The 21,049-nt window shown below is 45.1% G+C and overlaps 1 protein-coding gene across 2 annotated transcripts; it reads right to left on the bottom strand.

The window, feature by feature from the left end:
- Positions 1–2,726: 2,726 nt before the first annotated feature.
- Positions 2,727–20,431, bottom strand: LOC137524922 (cytochrome c iso-1/iso-2-like). Of its 2 annotated transcripts, none has more exons than XM_068245437.1 (3): positions 20,322–20,431; positions 12,015–12,204; positions 2,727–6,321 (listed from the first exon to the last, which is right to left on the bottom strand). In XM_068245437.1, the coding sequence occupies exons 2-3, from the start codon at positions 12,181–12,183 to the stop codon at positions 6,173–6,175; spliced, it is 318 nt and encodes a 105-aa protein (XP_068101538.1). In that variant the 5' UTR covers positions 12,184–12,204; positions 20,322–20,431; the 3' UTR covers positions 2,727–6,172. The 2 variants fall into 2 exon arrangements, with proteins under 2 accessions (XP_068101538.1, XP_068101539.1); XM_068245438.1 differs by having other exon boundaries at positions 20,306–20,407.
- Between the last annotated feature and the right edge of the window lie 618 nt (positions 20,432–21,049).

Genomic DNA, 21,049 nt, shown 5'->3' with positions numbered 1-21,049 from the left:
TGATGGGGCTGGAGGAAGCCCCAGGTATGTATAAAATCTTTTTTAATTTTTCAAGTTCCTTCATCTCTGGTTCCCTTTAAATCTACCTCATTGTATTCACTTTTGTTGCCAGTGGCTTAGACATTTAAGGACAACTGTAGCGAGAAGTATGTGGAGGCTGCCATATTTATTTTCTTTTAAACAATACCAGTTTCCTGGCAGCCCTGCTGATCTATTTGACTGCAGTAGTGTTTGAATCGCACCAGAAACAAGCATGCAGCTAATGCCAGGTCTGACAATGTCACATGATCTGCTGCATGCTTGTTCAGGGAGTGTGGTTAAATATATTCGAGGCAGAGGATCAGCAGGACAGCCAGGAAACTGGTATTGCTTAAAAGTAACTAAATATGGTAGCCTCCACATACCTCTCACTACAGTTGTCCTTTAATGGCTGTGTGTTGATGTTATTGCACAGCAAATAACCTTACACTGTTAGAAAAGCTGTACACTGACTGCTCTACAGAGTATCACAGCGTCATATCTTCAGTACTGTCTGTTTCATGAAAAGAGGAAATAGAATATTTACAAAAAAAAGCGAGCGGTGCACTCACTACTGTGAGATGCTGTATGCTGAGGAGACATTTCAAAAATGTGGGGGGCCCTAAATGTATTCTGCTTGGGGTCCTGCATGGTCTTAATCCGGCTCTGTGGGTGGGCCAGGCCTGGCGATGTGCAATTAGTGTTTCAATGCTTGTTAATGACAGGCAGAAAGATCGCAAAATGAAAAAAAGTGGAGGTTCACTTTAAATATACAGTAGAATCTTACAGTAAACTGATATAGTAAACGTAGTCCTCGGGTCCCAACAAATGCATCTGTATAAATATACAATGTAAGCCCAATTTTGATATAATTAACTTCTGATATAGTAAACTGCTTTTCCTGTCCCCTTGGAGTTCACTATAACTACTGTATTACTTATTTGACCAAAGCATTTTTAGCTGTAGATGTGCTGATATTTTGCTATTGCACAGCCGTGTGTTACTTGCGCCACATTGATTATGATACTATTACGATATATTATGATACAATTTTAGGAGGAAGCAAGGAGGTACTATACTTGGTTACAGAAGCAATAATCTGTGTATTCACATTTGTGATGCGTTTGTAAAATTTGCATTGTGCCACGACACTTGCCCACCCACCATCCACGCTGGAATATATTGTTCTGAAAATCTGTGAAGAGCAAGGAGTGACATTCTATATAAATCGTGATTTCATCCAGGAAAGCCGCTAACACATTCAAAACTTGCTGTCACAGACCATCTGCACCTTCACTAAAGAGTCAGGCAATAGCATTTACTGTAGTGATATACACAGTACCTTGCATAAGCATTAACCCCTTGGACTTTTCCATATTCTGTAATAATACAGCCTGGAATTACAATTATTTAAAAAATCTTAGATGGTATTTTCCCATTTGTTTTTAACCACATAAAAACAAACATTTCCACTAATTGTTAAATTCGAAGTAATCCCTAAGTAATCAGCCTAACAAACCACCATTGAATCTACTGCCAGTTATACATTACCTGATCCGACCGATGCGAGTTCCCCGGTCTCCGTTGTCTCTTCTCCGGTCTGGGCTCCTCCAGCTTCACTTTACTACCTGCAGGGGGAAGTTTAAACAGTAGAGGGCGCTCTACTGTTTAAACTTCCTGCCGGGACAAGAAGAAGTGAAGCCTGCCAAACTGAGCCCAGCGCGGAGACGGAGCAGCGGTGACTAGGGGACTCGCGCCAGCGGAACAGGTCGTTGGGCATTCAAATGCCGCTATTGACGCACTCCCGACCCGCATTGCATTAACTTACAAATCACATGTAATTTTGTGTGTACAAAAGGCAATCTTACTGCGTTTCCGGACCTGCATTGAAATACGAATCACACTCGAAAATAAGCAGAGCTGCTACATAAATCTAAAGGGCAGAAAAATTGCAAACACAGATTGAGGACCAGCCATGTTTTCAGATGTTTAAACATACCAGCCCCAAGGATCTCTCCCCTCCCGGTTGTTTCTGCTTTCTAATCCTTGGTTGTTGCCGATGATCCTGCATGCCTATTTTCAGCGCTCCCCTTGTCTTCTAGTATACTTCATGTTTGAAGCCCTCTTGCTTCTGCCTGATCGGTCTTTACTAAACACACTGTATACATCCACATTTTTGGGGGGAAAATCATAGCTGCGGATGTCAGCTGCAGTAACTTACCTGTTCACCTGAAAATCATTAGGAATCAGAAACATCCCCTCCACCAGCATCATCGGCAGAACCACTTGTGTTATGCAGGGAATCCACGGTTTATTTTGAGCCATTTAGATGGCTCGATAGATAATTTCCGACATATCCAACCACCCACCCACCCGATCGTTTCGCCGCTTGATTCCGCATTGAACACAATGGAAAAAGATAAGAAAAACGAGTGGAACATAAGTGAATCGCCTGCGGAATCGATCAGAGATTCGAGCGGCAAAATTGAGCAGTGTATGCCCGGATTAAGGCACTTTTGATGCTCTGAGGCTGAGGAGCTTCAGATAAAAATGGCCATAGTTGTCTTGCCAATCAAAATTGGGGGGGGGGGGGGGAGAAGACAGGTGCCAGCCAAGTTACTGCCACTGACATCCTTGCAGCTCTGTTCTGATTTAAAAAAAAAAAAAAAAAAAAAAAAAAAAGGAGATTCAGGAGACTGAACAAAGAATCATTGTATTACTATTTATTTTATATGTAACATACAATGTAAAGCATCATAAATACCCCAGTTATGCCAAAAATGCCATCAACCAAATACTAGTAAGTTTAGTCCAAGGGCTAAAGCAACCACTGAGTTCTTTAAAGTGGAGGGCCCAAAGATGAAACTTTTCCAGAGGCTTGCATCTAAAACCCAGAGACGTGCAAAACTGCCACGTGTCTATGAGAACAGCTTACTATATGCGACAAAGGTTTATAACTCTGCCTTACATTTCTACACTACGTCTCTTTGCAACTTAAAGTCTCAGTCCTCCTGTAACAGTTTCCAGAAAGTAAAATAACCAATAAAATCCAAAAGGCAAGATGAGAAACTTCAGAAATGGTGGTTATGCATGTAAAGTCAAACATAGGAATCTTGCCAAAGGAGTGCCAGCTTGCTTAAAGTGTACCAGAGATGGCACACTACAAAGTTTTTTGGTTTATTTTTGGCTTACCTGGGGCTTCCTCCAGCCTCATAAGCATTGATGCGTCCAGCGCCATCCTCAGTTTAGCGGCAAATCAGCCCCGGTATCTGGCTCGGTGACGTCAGCCGGGGTCTTCTGTGCATGTGCAGGAGACCCAGACTGGAGCCGACTGAGCCCGTTACCGGGGCTGGACACATCCATGCTTATGGGGGTGGAGGAAGCCCCGGGTAAGTAAAAAATAATAATAATTGTAGTACACCGTCTCCAGTTTTCTTTAATGAATGCAGTGTATGACAACTAGCTGAAAGATTACATTTGGCTAATGGAATACATTCATTGAGCTCCAAGTACTCTTAAAATACAATGATCATGTGGGTTGGAGTGGCATGTGCAGATTTATGTCCTTCAATCCAAAGGTCACCATAGAGCAAAGTACTGTACAGGGTAGGTGGATTTACTGCATCTGTACTTTACTTTTACAAGTGCCTTGAGCTCTACTGTAAAGTAAAACTCTGTTCACTTACTGCTGCCTAACCTGCCAGCACATGTGACAATCAGACGCCTAGATGAATTAGCATATATAGTCACATGGTGTGCAGAGGAGCCTTGAGAAATAAGAATCCAGAGCAGTCAGTCTTCATGAAGTTGTCAGTTAAAGTACAAGTGAATTGAGACAAATAGAGAGGCTCCCATGTTTCTTTCCTTTTAAACAATACCAGCCCTGTTGATATATTTGGCTGCAGTAGTGCCTGAATCACACCAGAAACAAGCATTCAACTAATCTTGTCAGATCTGACAATAATATTAGAAACACCTGATCTGCATATGCTTGTTCAGAGTGTAGTGCTAAAAGTATTAGAGGCAATGGAGCAGCAGCATAGCCAAGCAACAGGTATTGCTTAAAAGGAAACAAATATGGCAGCCTCCATATCCCTCTTGCTTCAGTTGTCCTTTAAATCCCACCTTTTCCTCTTGACCCATTTGCGATGGGCAGTCAAATTAACTAACTGAAAGACTGGCTGAGCTGGCGATGGTCTAAGCTGTGACAACGGAGTATGGCTTAAGGCTTATCTTAACTCAAAAATAAAAAAAATCCAAAGACGAACTTTATGTCCATTCAGAGTGCTTTGGATTCACTTTATAACACTTTAGTTAGTAAACTGATACTTTAAAATATACCTTAGAACAGAGTTCCCCAACCCGATCCTCAAGGCCCACCAACTGTACATGTTTTGCAGAAAACCACAAACATGTACAGGTGAGGTAATTAGTGTCTCAGCAGAGCTGATTGTGGATTTCCACAAAACATGCAGTTGGTGGGCCTTGAGGACAGGGTTGGGGAACAATGCCTTAGAATACTTTATTTCCAGTCATGGAGACCTTACAGTCCTCTCCAAGATCCTTTTAAGGAGAAGTGGGCCTGACAAACCACCATTAGGACTCCAATATTGCATGAAGTTAGTTAGGTGTGATTTTTAGTCTCACCACATCATAGATGGAAATAATTGGTGGGCCACAATAAGGTTTATTATTGTGCGCAAAACGCTGAAGTCAAAAGATGAATATTATACTGATAATTATGTCCATCTTAGTTTATTTCCATCAAACTGCTGCATGCTAATAAGTGGAGCAATATTTGAGAGGTCAGCCCACAAGGAATAACAATAATATGGCACAGTAAGAGCCTGCGCCTGAAGGTGCCCATTAACAGTATGATTTCTAGCGAGCAATCATTTATTTTACAAGATAATTCAGTTCAAATGAAAAAGATACGTTTTTCATCAACATTAACGAACACAATATTGAAACCGGACACGATCCCATGTATGTTTAAAATTCCGCAATGCCAATCAACCATCATGTTAAGGAAAACAACTGATAATGTGAACATTGAAGATCAATTACGCCAGCCAGCTTCTCTATTTTCATACAATTCAATCTGAATTATCTCATTCGAAAAGCGATGGTTCACTAAACACCGCATCAAAGCAAAGGGAGGGTGAGGCCGAGTGAGTGAGTGAGTGAGTGAGTCAGCATTGCCCTATTGTCCTCCACTACTCTTTTCTGTAGGATAAGAAGAGACCGGATATTTGCTACTATCACCACAACAGCACCATTCCCTGCAGCTTTGACTCTGTGAGAATACATGCTGAATAATGCTAGAAAATTAGAGCAGAAAATGCTTGAAATAAAAAGTTCACATGGTCCTAGTAGAAGGGGAAGAGGAGGACCTGATAGTTAAGCCAAGGCCTCACTAATCCTATCTACAGAACAAAATGGCAAAGAAAGGTCTTAAAGGAACATTGTAATGAGGGATATAGAGGAAGCCATATGTATTTCCTTTTAAATAATGCCAGTTGCCTGGTTATGCTGCTGTTCCTCTACCTCAAATACTTTTAGTCATAGACCCTGAACAAGCATGCAGCAGATCAGGTGTTTGACATTAGTGTCAGATCTGACCAAATTAGCTGCATGCTTGTTTCTGGTGTTATTCAGACACTACTGCATCCAAATAGATCCGCAGGGCTGCCAGGCAACTGGTATTGTTTAAAAGGAAATAAATCTGGAAGCCTCCATATTCTTCTCACTTCAGTTGTCCTTTAAGAGTCAGAGGGCGGTGCTAAACTAAACAGTACTACTAAGTTTCATTTCCTGCCAACCTTCGATAGACATCACGTGATGCCTCCAACCCCAGGGGCTACTCTGCATCTACATCTAGGTGCCTGCATACAAACACATGCTAGAAGGTTAGGCAACACAAATTAAAAACAACTTCACTTTAAGCATACATCCTGTCAAATTAGGGAACCGTTAACACGTATCCCATGGACTTAGGTTATGCCAATTTAAGTTGGCAATCAATGTTTGGATAACCCTAGATCGTTAGATGAATATGACGGCAATAGATGAACATGACAACATTAAACACAACAAAAATGTAACAGTGAATCCCTAGTCTGGCAAAGAATCCATATCCTGTGGCTGGAAAACTTCACGATGATGTTGCTTTTTTCAAATAAGCTATTAGGTCTAATCGTTCCTCCTTCTTCTTTATGCCAGGGAAAATCATCTTGGTTCCTGGTATAAATTTCTTGGGATTTTCCAGATATATTAGCAGAGTGTCTTCATTCCATATAACACCTGTTCGATAAAAACAAGATAAAACAAGCTAAACAAAAATCAGTCAAAAATAATTTGTATAACTGTGGACCTGTCCTCTGGTGGCTGACTTCTGGGCTCTTGGCTTCTCACTGGCTTCTGGAGGTACTGGGCACACAGGTTCCCCCAGACCCATGGTCTGCCTTATTCCACAAACCCCTTCCTCAATTGTCCAACCTTCAGAATAAGTAACTGGGTCAGATCTGTAATGGTTCTAAGGTGCTTCTGGCCAAAATGTGGAAAAATCTCACCCCCTCGAGATCTGAATTGGTTCACCAGGTACACTTTCACTTATACCCTATAAAAGATTAGCTCTGTCAGAGAAACCACACCTTTTGATAAAATTTGGCACCCATGGTCCGATTGGGCAGCTACACATCTCCCTTACTACAGCTGTGGAATTTATATTAGGTATAGTGGCTGGATAGCGTAATGGTTAAGGGCTCTGCCTCTGACACAGGAGACCTGGGTTCGAATCTCGGCTCTGCCTGTTCAGTAAGCCAGCACCTATTCAGTAGGAGACCTTGGGCAAGACTCCCTAACACTGCTACTGCCTATAGAGCGCGTCCTAGTGGCTGCAGCTCTGGCGCTTTGAGTCTGCCAGGAGAAAAGCGTGATATAAATGTTCTGTGTTTGTAATAGGATTGTTTATGCCCGTTTCTCTCCTGTTTGCACTTTGTGCTTCATTTTCTTAATAAGGAACTCCAGTGAAAATAATGTAATAAAAAAAGTGCTTCATTTTTTTACAATAATTATGTATAAATGATTTAGTCAGTGTTTGCCCATTGTAAAATCTTATCAATCCCTGATTTACATTCTGACATTACATGGTGACATTTTTACTGATGGCAGGTGATGTAGCTGCCATTTCCCACAATGCAGCAAGGTTCACGGACAGGAAACTGCCAAGAGTACGTACTCAGAATCTTTAACCACTTTACCGCCAGCCGTATGGATTTCTCCGTCCCTTTTTCCATCCTTTTACCACCAAGGACGGAGAAATCCGTACTTCCTGCGCTCCCGCCGCTGCCTGTGCTCCCGCTTGCTTATGCGCGCATTCCCGCTCGCATGCACGCCGCCACCCGCCCGGAGATCAATGAACGGGAAAAAAAAAAAAAACATTCCCATTCGTTGATCTAAGCCTCGCAATGATCCGCTGCTTCTATGAGAAGCAGCACGATCATTGTGGGGGAAAAAAAAAATTCCCAGCCTCATAGCACTTCCTGCAAGCGTCCTTCCAGACGCTTGCAGGTCGCATAAACAATAGTTACTGTTGCCATCTTGTGGCCAAATAGTAAAACTACACCCTGAAGCATTTTTCACATACAAATACATTAGTTTTACACAAAAATTTACTTATTACCTCCCACACTCCCCAATTTTTTATTTTTTTTTGTAATAAAAAAAAAAAAAAAAAATTATACATAAATAGTTACCTTAGGGACTGAACTTTTAAAATATTTATGTCAGGAGGGTACAACACTGTTACTTTATAAACTATGGGCTTGTAATTAGGGATGGACGCAAAACTAAAAAAAAATAAAAATGCACCTTTATTTCCAAATAAAATATTGGCACCAAACATTGTGATAGGGACATAATTTAAGCGGTTTTATAACCAGGACAAATGAGCAAATACATTTCATGGGTTTTAATTACAGTACCATGCATTTAAAAACTATAATGGCCGAAAACTGAAAAATAATGAATTTTTTCCCACATTTTTTCCTATTTTCCCATTAAAACATATTTTGAATAAAATAATTCTTGGCATAATGTCCCACCTAAAGAAACCCTAATTGGTGGCGGAAAAGACAAGATATAGTTCATTTCATTGTGATAAGTAATGATAAAGTTATAGACGAATGAATGGAAGGAGCGCTGAAAGGTGAAAATTGCTCTGGTGCTCAAGGGGTAAAACCCCTCAGTGGTGAAGTGGTTAAAGAGAAACTCCGACCAAGAATTTAACTTTATCCCAATCAGTAGCTGATACCCCTTTTACATGAGAAATCTATTCCTTTTCACAAACAGACCATCAGGGGGCACTGTATGACTGATATTGTGGCGAAACCCCTCCCACAAGAAGCTCTGAGTACCGAGGTACTCCTGGCAGTTTCCTGTCTGTTAACCCTGTTACATTGTAGGAATTAGCTGTTTACAGCTGTTTCCAACTGCCAAAACAGCAAGCAGCAGCTACATCACTTGCCAGCAGTAAAAATGTCACCACGTAATAAATGTCAGAATATAAATCAGGGATTCAAAATATTTTACAATGGGCAAACGCTGTCAATCATTTATACATAATTATTGTAAAAATGAAGCACTTTTTTTAATCACATTATTTTCACAGGAGTGCCTCTTTAAGGCAACCTGTTTTTTTTTTTTGTTTTTTTTTTAATAATGCTGTAATTTGCTATATTGCATTTTTTTTATCTTTTGTAATTGGCAGTCAAAATAAAAGTTGAAAAAAAAAATTGCATAACATCACTACCACTTCATATGCAGGCATCAGAGTGACACCAAACCAGTAATAAAATCAGTAATAAAGCCACACATTTAAGCCCCACACTTGAAAGCGCAAAACTGCAGGTGTGATTTTTCCACGATTTACCACGGAAAAAAATAAATAAATCTCTGGACACTGCATCGATTTTTCCACAATCGTGTTTAGCGCTGAAGCGCAATTGCCAGGAAATCGCCTGAAAATGGTGCAGGCTAGATGTTTGCGTTTGGCGATTTGCGTTAATCACCGGCGATGAACGCAAATTGCCCAAGTAAGAACAGGCCCATTGGGTATTATAGCACTAGTGCTTTAAAAAGCGATAGCGCTTGAGTGTTTTGCCGAAATTGCCGGCAAAACCCTCTAGTGTGAATGGGGCCTAAGAGCTGTCTATAAACTATGTTTTTTTTCCTTTTGACGGTTGAGTCAATAAAACACTGAATTTGAAATATTTAAAAAAAATAAATAATATTTTTAAAAATGGATCTTAGTAGATTTATTTTGATCAATAATTTGCAAAACTGATTGATTGAAAAATGGTAAGTAATTGTAACTTTTTTTAGCAAATGTATTCTAAGGCCACATTCACATCGGTGTGGTGCAAGGTCCGCTTTGTAACGCAGCTTACCACACTGCAATGCACCACCTATGCAACAATTTAGGTCAGGTCTGCTGAATTACTTTATTTTCACAGGAGATGCTTGCAATGTCATGACTAAATGCAAATCATCACTCACCAGCAGGTGGCACTGCAGGTTCATTCAGAATTTGCTAAAAAAAAAAAAAAAAAAAAAAAAAATCAACATTTACTTTAAAAGAGGACCTGAGACAAGAAGTGTCTCAGGTTCCATACTTATCTGGAGGTTCCTTAAGCCCCCTTGAGGCTGCTTGACCCTCGCCGTCTCCCCAGGTGCCGCCTGTCACCTGCAGTAGTGCCCGGAGAAGCCTGACTGAGTAGCGCTTCCTCACGCATGTGCGGCCCGGCGATTTTATTGGCTCCTGACCCTGTCGATCAATGTAACTCCCATTGGCTTACATTGATCACACGGTCAGAAGCCAATGCAAGTAGCTCCTGACCGGCTTACAGAACTCAGCCAGCAGAGTGGGTGGCCTGAGGCTCCGGGCATGTGGCGTGGATGGCGGTTGCTGCAGGTATATGCTGGCATCTGGCATTTTCTGGTACCAGCGGTCTCTGGTCCTTAAAGTGAACCTCCAGACTAAAAATTGACTCAGCAGCACTGGAAAGGCTTGGTGTTTCTTTAACAGTTTCACAGAATCAGAACTTTTTTCTCTTATACAAGCCTCATTTTTAGCTGCACAGAAGAAAACTGCCCAGGCATTTTTCCCCTAATGCTGTGCAAAGCATGATGGGATTGCTGATGTTGTTGTTCTCGTTCTGCTGTTTTGGTGCAATTTTTTTTTTATTTTTTTTTTATTTTTATTTTTTTTTTACATTTTGAATTTGACATTTGAAGCCTAGTGTGTGCAGCTGGGAGGGGTAATCAGGACACAGGATAGTTGGAACTGTGTCTCCTGCTCCCTGTCACCTCCTTTCAACCAAAAAGATGGCTGCCCCCATGAATCACAAACATTTGCCTGTTCTTTTAAAACGGGGAGGGTAAGAGATTATATTACCTATCTACTCTAATTAACATAACTAATGTAACTTAATGACAGTATGTTTGTTTAGGCTGAAGTTCCCCTTTAAGAGGGCAAGGACCGCTGGTACTTAAGTGGTTAAAGTGTATGTGTAGTCTCCGACTTTGGCTCTTATATATAAGATTCGACCATTCATGGTTCAAAGATTAGAGCCATTATTTGCTCTAATTAGACAATTATTATGTAACTGGAAAACCATTGATATCCAATCACCACAATAAATATTAACTTTAGATAATTGTAATCTTTATATGGAGGTCAGATTAACTTCTAGAATCGAGTGTTAGCCAATAGTATTCTATCCATTTCACAAAAACAGCCGATTAAAAAAGCTCTAATCCTCACTAATGCCATCCAATACTGAACCGAGGCATTGTAATTGTTAACTTACAGCATGTGAACGGTATGTGTATGTAAGGTGCCTATACATCCGACCATGTATAGGCAGATTGAACAAGAGACAGATCTCTCTCTGATCAAATCTGATCGGAGAGAGATCTGTTGCCTGCCCATACACTGCAGATCTGCTTTGTGTCGCCACATCCGCTATCCCACCTAATGTTAAGAGTACCCCCAGCAGTATAAAATATACCTGCCGGTGTCCGCCGCTGGCTCCATTTCCATCAATATACACACGTCCCACGTAGTTGCTGATGTCACAAACCTGACCATGTATACACTGGCAACCACGTGGGATGCTTGCATGTGGATCGAAACTGAGCCAGTGGTGGTCACCAACAGGTATATTATATTGCACAGGGCCCATTTTACACCGGGGGGGGGGGGGGAACGACACACGTGGTTCCGTTGCGTTCATTCTGGTTCAGCCCTGCAGCATGCAGCATGTCCAACTGATACATGAGACCAAATCTGACCTGATAAGATGTCATGCTGCCGAGGTGAGCATGGAAAACAAAGCTATCGAAGCTATCGGACATGTTGCGTACAAGACACAACCCTTCAGGTCGGAGAGGCTGACAGCGGGACCCTGGAGCAAGACAGAGCTGCTGCGAGGGACCACACAGGCCCCAAGTAAAGCTACATAGCAAGGTCTCACCTCGCAACTCCTTTAGGCCAGCTTCACACTGCATATTACCGCCACAGCGCGAAAGGGCCCTCAAGGTAAACCAGAGGTGAAAAAGAGTAAAAGAACCCAAAAGACTGATACTTCCCTAAGTAGAGATCCTCCAGAGGCTTCCCGTGTCCTGCAGAAGACCACCACCACTGCCTGGTGCGACCGCGCTTCTCTTAATACACGAGTGCATACGTACTGCACCCACACGAGTAAGATGACAAGCTCGTGTCAGATATGCTCTGGGAGTCTGCGATCAGAAATGGTGGGGGCCAGGAGGACATGAGAGGTCTCTGCAGGATCCAGAGGTAAGTAGCTGTATTTTAGATTTCTTTTTCACCTCCGTACACTTTAAGATTGCATATTTAACAGCTTAGTGTATTGAACTAGATTGCTTCACTTTCAAAAAGATGCTGAGAATCGACATTTAATATCTCTATTTACCTTTATTTTTGTTTGCATCAGTGTAGTTAAACCGAGGTGCTTGTCCTGATTTGCGACCAAAAATACCCCACAAATTTGGTCCTACTTTATTTGGCCCATTTTCTTCAACGGTGTGACACTGGGCACACTTCTGTACAAAGATCTTCCTCCCCTTTTCTTCATCACCCATTTTGATGTGTGTCACCGAGCTCTGGAAAGATAGAACAAAAACCCATAAAAGTCAATGTAAGGCAGTTACTGATTAACGTGTAATTAAAAACATAAGGAATTCATGACGGTTTACTGGATTGCAGTATTCTCCCCAGATTCTTTTTAGCCGATGCATGGGACAAGTCTGGCCAAAAGTGAAGAGTGCCTCATGTGACATAGTTAAGGTGGCCATACATCAGGCGACTTGGCAGCCGAACGACCATCCCATTCGATGATTATAATTGGATGAGAATCAATGCCGCCAAATGCATGCCCAATTGACGATAAAGGTATTGTGTAAAGCACACTTACAGCGTATTTACACATTACATACAAAGTGGCGAGGCGTCAGACTCTGCCGATTCCTGAGAGATTTCATGCTGAAATTGATTGGGAATTGGCCTGCGGTGTATGGGCAGCTAAAAGATCTCTCTCCAATCAGACTTGTCTCTTGGTCAAATCTGCCCATCATCACCAGATTTACCGTATGTCTACCTTTACTGTACATGCCAGTGCCCCCATTTGTATGGGGAATCTTTTTCAGGCCTGGGGCCCACTAGATGGTCTTCAGCCTTGATTTCTGCTTTCGAGGAATCGCAGGCAATTCTTATGTAAACCTATGGTGGTGACTCCACAGGAGAGATTATTGATACAGTATGTATTTTATTCCTTCTGTTTAATCTACTTTTACCATCAGAAAAGAATACTACATAACATTATAAAACCCATTTGGCATCTTTTTAATGGAAACTAAATTATGACAGGTGTGGCATACCACAGGCATATTACGTTATGATCATATGCAAGAACCTGGGATTTTTCCTCATAACTATTGCCTTTCCCTGTTCCACTCTTTCCTTATCCTTCTCTCCTCTCCACCCATTTCTGAAGGTGCCCATACATCAGCGATGTCTGAGCAGATTCAGCCAACACAGACCTCTTTCTGATCGACGAGAGGTCTGTCAGCTGCCCATACACCACAGGCCGATTCCCGATCAAATGCAGCATGAAATCTTTTGGTATTCTGCTTCATAACGCCACCTTCCTGCCCCCCCCCCCCCCAAATGTAATTTGTACCCTCTGTTGTCCGTGCATATTAACACTTTTCTGCCCCCAATGCCCGTGCCGTACTTCTGCATTCGCGTCCCATGTGACTACCAGCATATAGCACGTGAGAGGGGAGGGGGGGGTTGATGTCACGTGTGCCATATGCCGGTAGTCATGTGGGGAGTGAATGCGGAAGTACAGTGGAGAATCGGCGGCAGCAGATAGGTAAAGTATTAACATGCATGGGCACCGGGGAAGACGGCGGCTGGCGGTTTTGTCGCGATCGTCACGATATCGCACTCCGTTACTGCTACACATCCAACCTACCACGTCGGTACAGATTTTAATGATCGGTGTCAAAATCAACATATTTATAGCTACCATTACATATTCCTCTATCCCATTCTGCTAACTTTACAAGTCTTACTTCAAGTTCACTGATTTATATGGTAGGAATGTCTGCCACAGCTTAGTTTGCAAGGGAGAGAACACTGCAGTTCAATGCCTGAGTAAAGCTGTACTGTAAAAGTAGTCAGTATATTATAAAGGACAATGCTAATTGAGATGCAAATATATGCAGGATTATGTCAATTTATGCATCTTACAAATGAAGCAATGGAACCCCACTTCGGTCAGAACCCCACTAGGAGCGATTTCTAATTGCTAGGGATTTGAAAAAGCTCTTGCTAATTTAATGCTATGGGTATGATCCCACTTGAATGATGTGATTTTATAAAAATCCCCCATAGCATTGCATTAGCAAGTTTTCAAATCGCAGAGCGCTCAGAAAAATCACTTCTAGTGGGTTTCTGGCCTTCAGCAGGATTTAGTTGGTCCATTTTCAAGCTGCATAATATCGAGTACAAAAACTGCACAACAGGTCTCTATGGGAAAAACATCTGCTATCCGTAAAAATGCAGTGTGCCTGTTCTTAATGCAAGTAAAAGACCCATAGGTCTGCATTGCATTGTTTGCTCAGTTTTGCTGCACTGTGGAAAACCGCATGTTTTTCGAGTAAGTGAGAACCGAGCCTAATACTTTATCAACCCACGTGCAGCTGTGAATTCCAATCTGAACGAACACAGTGAATCCAGTGCAGGAGACTTGGGCGCACAGGGCGTAACTTCGGTGCCGTCAGAAGACAGAGCCGAAGTTACTTTTAAAACACAATATTATTTCATTCCCCACCATCCATGGCAGCCTGAAGGGGGAATAGTATTTAACGTGGCGGGGAAGGTGTGCAGCAGCAGGATCAGCCATATACCAGCTGTATCCTGTGCCCAAGTCTCCCGCGCCGATTCCTCTCGTACACCAATCTGAATACCCCTGCCATGACAATGCACAGCAATGGGGATTTGGATGTGATGTCACAAGGGTAACCCAGAAGGCTGCAGTGGTTTCAGTGCTGTGCATGCTGCCTGCCAGTCATGGTGGACTCCCGCGGATTACGAAGAACATTTCTAAATCCTGCTGATTATGCTTTAGTCTTCACTAAATACAGTGGAGAGCCCTCTCACCTTGCAGCCTTGGGGTCCCTGGTTCAAATCGGGGGTCAAAAAAAAACTACAGTTTATGTGTTTGCCCTATATTTGCATGGGTTTTCTCCAGGCACTCCAGTTTCCTCCCACGTCCCAAAAACATACGAGTAGGTTAACAGGTACCCCCTCCCCACCAATTGGCATTTGACTACTAAAGGAACACAAGACAGTGACCGACTATGGAAGGAATTAAACAGTGCGCACCTGAGGGACAGTTAGTGACATGACCATATATACCATGTAACAGCCCTGCAGAAGAGGTCACTGCCATAAATACATAATAATAGGCAACTTCGTTTGTAAAATATCCCCCTTTGTCCCAAAATCTTTCCATGTTTCTTCTATGAAGCAAATCAAATAAGATCACCATCCACATTCTCCTAAAAACAAGCTCTGTCCTGTTAACGGCAACTAGTTAAACTAGTCACCGCCGCATAATACACAACTCTGGGCTCTATGAAACTGACAGCTGTTTGCGTTCATCATGCCAAGAGTGGGAAGGACACAGAGTTTGTAGAAAGAGAGATCTAGTTACTGTTTACAGGGCAGCCTTGGTTCTGGAGAATGTAGAAGGTGCTCCTGAGATTTTGTCATGGCACAAATCTCCCTTCAGCTCCCACAGAAGACATGACAGAGAGATTCTGGGGAAAAGTGAGGCATGGGATTGGGACATTAAAGGAAAGGTCTGGAGGGAAAAAAAAAAACAACAACAAAAACAACAAAAAAAAACAAAACAAAACAAAAAAAAACACAGGATCTACTTACCTGGGGCTTCCTCCAACCCCTGGCAGCCTATCTGTCCCTCGCCGCAGCTCCGGGTGTCCCATCCATTGCAGATTCCGACCTCGCAATCACATGGACTGGAGCCTTCTGCGCATGCGCATAACGCTCCTGGCCACAGGAACATGGCTGTGCGCTCATGTAGAAGATGCCGACCTGGCAAGGTTTTATTACTCGGATGTGTTCTTTAAGAATGGAAACACAGTCTGTGTGGAGTTCCCAACCAAAGGGGAAAATTAGGAGAGCGGTTATACCTTCCCGTCGTTCCTTACAGCGATTGATCGGAGACTGCGAACAGGAGAGCCTGCGGGGGAAATGCGGGGACCGCGAGGGCCTTCCCTTCCCTCAGGTACCTGTGTTTCTGTGTTTTATTCCCACCTCAGATTGCCTTTAACTTGCCGTTTAGCCTTTTGTCTGCAACAGCCACAAAAGTGTAGGGCTGAACGATTTTCGGTTTTAAATCGAGAATCATGATCATGCAAGCGGCGGTTTTTGCCGCCGCTGTTACATACTTTGCTCCTGGCCTTCCCCTCCGGTAAAGTTTTTCAATTCCAATCGGCCACATTGCATTGCATTGCCGTAGGGTGAGCCGCGATGAAGAGGCGGCGAGCGTTGCCTAGTAACGCTGGCCGCCAGGAAACGATGTCACACTTCCTGGTACAGGCCCCGCATTACTATGACAGCACTCATTCGCTGTTCACCGCTGCTCCCCCTGCGGCTATGCAATGCAATGCGGCCGATTAGAATTGAAAAACTTTAACGGAGGAGGGGGTTTGGGAGCGGTGGGGAAAACCAGGAGCAAAGTATGTAACAGCGGCTAGTGGGGGCAAGGGGGATCTGCCTACATACAGGGAGGGGGATCTACCTATACACACAAAGGGAAGGGGGATTTGGATGGCTAACCTGTACTGCAGCACATATACACTGGCTGACCTGTACTACGGCACCTATACACTGGCTGACCTGTACTACGGCACCTATACACTGGCTGACCTGTACTACGGCACCTATACACTGGCTAGCCTGTACTACGGCACCTATCCACTGGCTAGCCTGTGCTACGGCACCTATCCACTGGCTAACCTGTGCTGCGGCACCTATCCACTGGCTAACCTGTGCTGCGGCACCTATCCACTGGCTAACCTGTGCTGCGGCACCTATCCACTGGCTAACCTGTGCTGCGGCACCTATCCACTGGCTAACCTGTGCTGCGGCACCTATCCACTGGCTAACCTGTGCTGCGGCACCTATCCACTGGCTAACCTGTGCTGCGGCACCTATCCACTGGCTAACCTGTGCTGCGGCACCTATCCACTGGCTAACCTGTGCTGCGGCACCTATCCACTGGCTAACCTGTGCTGCGGCACCTATCCACTGGCTAACCTGTGCTGCGGCACCTATCCACTGGCTAACCTGTGCTGCGGCACCTATCCACTGGCTAACCTGTGCTGCGGCACCTATCCACTGGCTAACCTGTGCTGCGGCACCTATCCACTGGCTAACCTGTGCTGCGGCACCTATCCACTGGCTAACCTGTGCTGCGGCACCTAACTCTTTCCTCCCACATAGCAACAGACACATGGCTAGCCAGGAGGCTGAGAACGCATCTGTACAGCATCAGCAGTGCTCTATGGAAGCAGGAGATTTGGGCGCATGAGACAAGTGGACAAAAAGGGCGCCCCATTCACTCCCATTATAAATATCGTTTAATGGGCGCCGAACAGGGAAAAAAAGGCGCTGGAGATTATTAACGTTTTAACAAACGGCGCCCGGAGATTTTTAAGGATTTATAACTATGTTTGTGATGATTTAACTTTACAAAATGAGCCCGTGACGAATAACGTTTATGAAGATACTAAATCACTATTTCTAAAACATTTCTAAAACATTATTATTATCCATAGGGGGTCTTAGGTTAAGGCACCACCAGGGGGGGTCTTAGGTTTAAGCACCACCAGGGGGGGTCTTAGGTTTAAGCACCACCAGGGGGGGGTCTTAGGTTTAAGCACCACCAGGGGGGGGTCTTAGGTTTAAGCACCACCAGGGGGGGGTCTTAGGTTTAAGCACCACCAGGGGGGGGTCTTAGGTTTAAGCACCACCAGGGGGGGGTCTTAGGTTTAAGCACCACCAGGGGGGGGGGGGGGTCTTAGGTTTAAGCACCACCAGGGGGGGGGTCTTAGGTTTAAGCACCACCAGGGGGGGGGTCTTAGGTTTAAGCACCACCAGGGGCAGGTCTTAGGTTTAAGCACCACCAGGGGGGGGTCTTAGGTTTAAGCACCACCAGGGGGGGGTCTTAGGTTTAAGCACCACCAGGGGGGGGGTCTTAGGTTTAAGCACCACCAGGGGGGGGTCTTAGGTTTAAGCACCACCAGGGGGGTCTTAGGTTTAGGCACCACCAGGGGGGGGTCTTAGGTTTAGGCACCACCAGGGGGGGTCTTAGGTTTAGGCACCACCAGGGGGGGTCTTAGGTTTAGGCACCACCAGGGGGGGTCTTAGGTTTAGGCACCACCAGGGGGGGTCTTAGGTTTAGGCACCACCAGGGGGGGTCTTAGGTTTAGGCACCACCAGGGGGGGTCTTAGGTTTAGGCACCACCAGGGGGGGTCTTAGGTTTAAGCACCACCAGGGGGGGTCTTAGGTTTAAGCACCACCAGGGGGGGTCTTAGGTTTAAGCACCACCAGGGGGGTCTTAGGTTTAGGCACCACCAGGGGGGGTCTTAGGTTTAGGCACCACCAGGGGGGGGTCTTAGGTTTAGGCACCAACGGGGGGGTCTTAGGTTTAGGAACCAACAGGGGGGGGGGGGGGTCTTAGGTTTAGGCAACAAACGGGGGGGGACCTAGGTTTAGGCACCAACAGGGGGGGGTCTTAGGTTTAGGCACCAACAGGGGGGGGGGTCTAAGGTTTAGGCACCAACAGGGGGGGTCTTAGGTTTAGGCACCAACAGGGGGGGTCTTAGGTTTAGGCACCAACAGGGGGGGGGGTCTTAGGTTTAGGCACCAACAGGGGGGGGGTCTTAGGTTTAGGCACCAACAGGGGGGGGGGGGTCTTAGGTTTAGGCACCAACAGGGGGGGGGGTCTTAGGTTTAGGCACCAACAGGGGGGGGGGGGTCTTAGGTTTAGGCACCAACAGGGGGGGGGGTCTTAGGTTTAGGCACCAACAGGGGGGGGTCTTAGGTTTAGGCACCAACAGGGGGGGGGGGGGGGTCTTAGGTTTAGGCACCAACAGGGGGGGTCTTAGGTTTAGGCACCAACAGGGGGGGGGGGGGTCTTAGGTTTAGGCACCAACAGGGGGGGTCTTAGGTTTAGGCACCAACAGGGGGGGTCTTAGGTTTAGGCACCAACACGGGGGGTTCTTAGGTTTAGGCACCAACAGGGGGGGTCTTAGGTTTAGGCACCAACAGGGGGGGTCTTAGGTTTAGGCACCAACAGGGGGGGTCTTAGGTTTAGGCACCAACAGGGGGGGTCTTAGGTTTAGGCACCAACAGGGGGGGTCTTAGGTTTAGGCACCAACAGGGGGGTCTTAGGTTTAGGCACCAACAGGGGGGGGTCTTAGGTTTAGGCACCAACAGGGGGGGTCTTAGGTTTAGGCACCAACAGGGGGGGTCTTAGGTTTAGGCACCAACAGGGGGGGTCTTAGGTTTAGGCACCAACAGGGGGGGGGGGGGGGTCTTAGGTTTAGGCACCAACAGGGGGGGTCTTAGGTTTAGGCACCAACAGGGGGGGTCTTAGGTTTAGGCACCAACACGGGGGGTTCTTAGGTTTAGGCACCAACAGGGGGGGTCTTAGGTTTAGGCACCAACAGGGGGGGTCTTAGGTTTAGGCACCAACAGGGGGGGTCTTAGGTTTAGGCACCAACAGGGGGGGTCTTAGGTTTAGGCACCAACAGGGGGGGTCTTAGGTTTAGGCACCAACAGGGGGGGTCTTAGGTTTAGGCACCAACAGGGGGGTCTTAGGTTTAGGCACCAACAGGGGGGGTCTTAGGTTTAGGCACCAACAGGGGGGGTCTTAGGTTTAGGCACCAACAGGGGGGGTCTTAGGTTTAGGCACCAACAGGGGGGGTCTTAGGTTTAGGCACCAACAGGGGGGGTCTTAGGTTTAGGCACCAACAGGGGGGGTCTTAGGTTTAGGCACCAACAGGGGGGGTCTTAGGTTTAGGCACCAACAGGGGGTCTAGGGGTTAGGGATAGGTACAGGGAGGGTTTTTAATAAACGTAAATATAAGTTTCAGTTTAGAAATAGGGAAAATTAACGTTTTAAGAATTGCCGATCTGATACACATTATTTAGTGATTTATAAATTCTTAAAACACTATTTGTAAACAAAATTCTACACAATATTTCAATAAACGATAATACTGTTTATCGTTTACACCACGCGCCCTTTTTTCCAGACGCCCTTTTTTGATGTACGCGTGCTCTATTGCCCAGCAATAGCGATAGAGATCCCACCATATGTATGAAGCTTCCTTTGCATTGTATCCTTACTGTAAAATAAGTCATGCATGATGTACAAGTATTCTAGATCATTTATTTGTTGTACAACACACAAGCCATCCCAATCCCTACGCTTCAACCCGAGAACCCTGTGACTGCATAAGGCCAAGAGTCTGGAGGAAACAGCTTCTATACTGCAGTGCAAATGCTGAACTAGCGGTACTCCCCGCAGTGGATGGTCGGTGCATCTGGGTCACGTGATTTCTCCTCTACCCTCTAGCGGTCAGCTGACTGCCGCTTATCACCTGCTCTGCGTCTCACCGGACTGTCCGCTCGCCGTGCGTCCCACCGGTTCCGGATTTCACAGGGTCTCCTTCGCGCGTGACCTCTACTTCCAGCTTGCGACCCTCGCCGGCTCCAGCGTGATGTCACTGCAGCTTACAGCACTACAGCGCGTCCACCTGTCCCACCAATAGCTGCGCGTTCTCCCTCCATCCCACGCAGCGATTGGCTAAGAGGCTGGTCTCTATATTAGTACATTGCCTAATAGAGAGGCAGCAGACGACAGGGAAGAAAGGGTTCTAGCGTAATTAGCGTAAGCGTAGTAGCGGGCCACATAGCGATGGGCATTGGGCAGAGGAAGTAACTAGTTAGGGCTTCCCGTACCGAGCTAGGGTTTAGAGGCATATGGATGAAGCCGTTAAAGGTGCTCATCGATCACACAATCTTTGTCGTGCAACCTTACCAGATCTATGTAGTAGATGGCTGAACTGAGTCAATAATATACTTTGAATTGATACTTTTTTTAGGTAGTCCCTCATATTACATATATGTGGTAAGAGTGTACCATTTTAAAGAGACTCCGTAACAAAAATTTCATCCGGTTTTCTTCCATTCTACAAGTTCCAAAATCTATTCTAATGTGCTCTGGCTTACTGCAGCACGTTCTACTATCACCATCTCTAATAAATCAACTTATCTCTCTCTTGTCAGACTTGTCAGCCTGTGTCTGGAAGGCTGCCAAGTTCTTCAGTGTTGTTCTGTGATGC

The sequence above is a fragment of the Hyperolius riggenbachi genome, chromosome 7 (genome assembly GCF_040937935.1).
Source record: "Hyperolius riggenbachi isolate aHypRig1 chromosome 7, aHypRig1.pri, whole genome shotgun sequence".
NCBI classification, from domain to species: domain Eukaryota; kingdom Metazoa; phylum Chordata; class Amphibia; order Anura; family Hyperoliidae; genus Hyperolius; species Hyperolius riggenbachi.
This window is presented reverse-complemented; position numbering and strand designations above follow the sequence as displayed.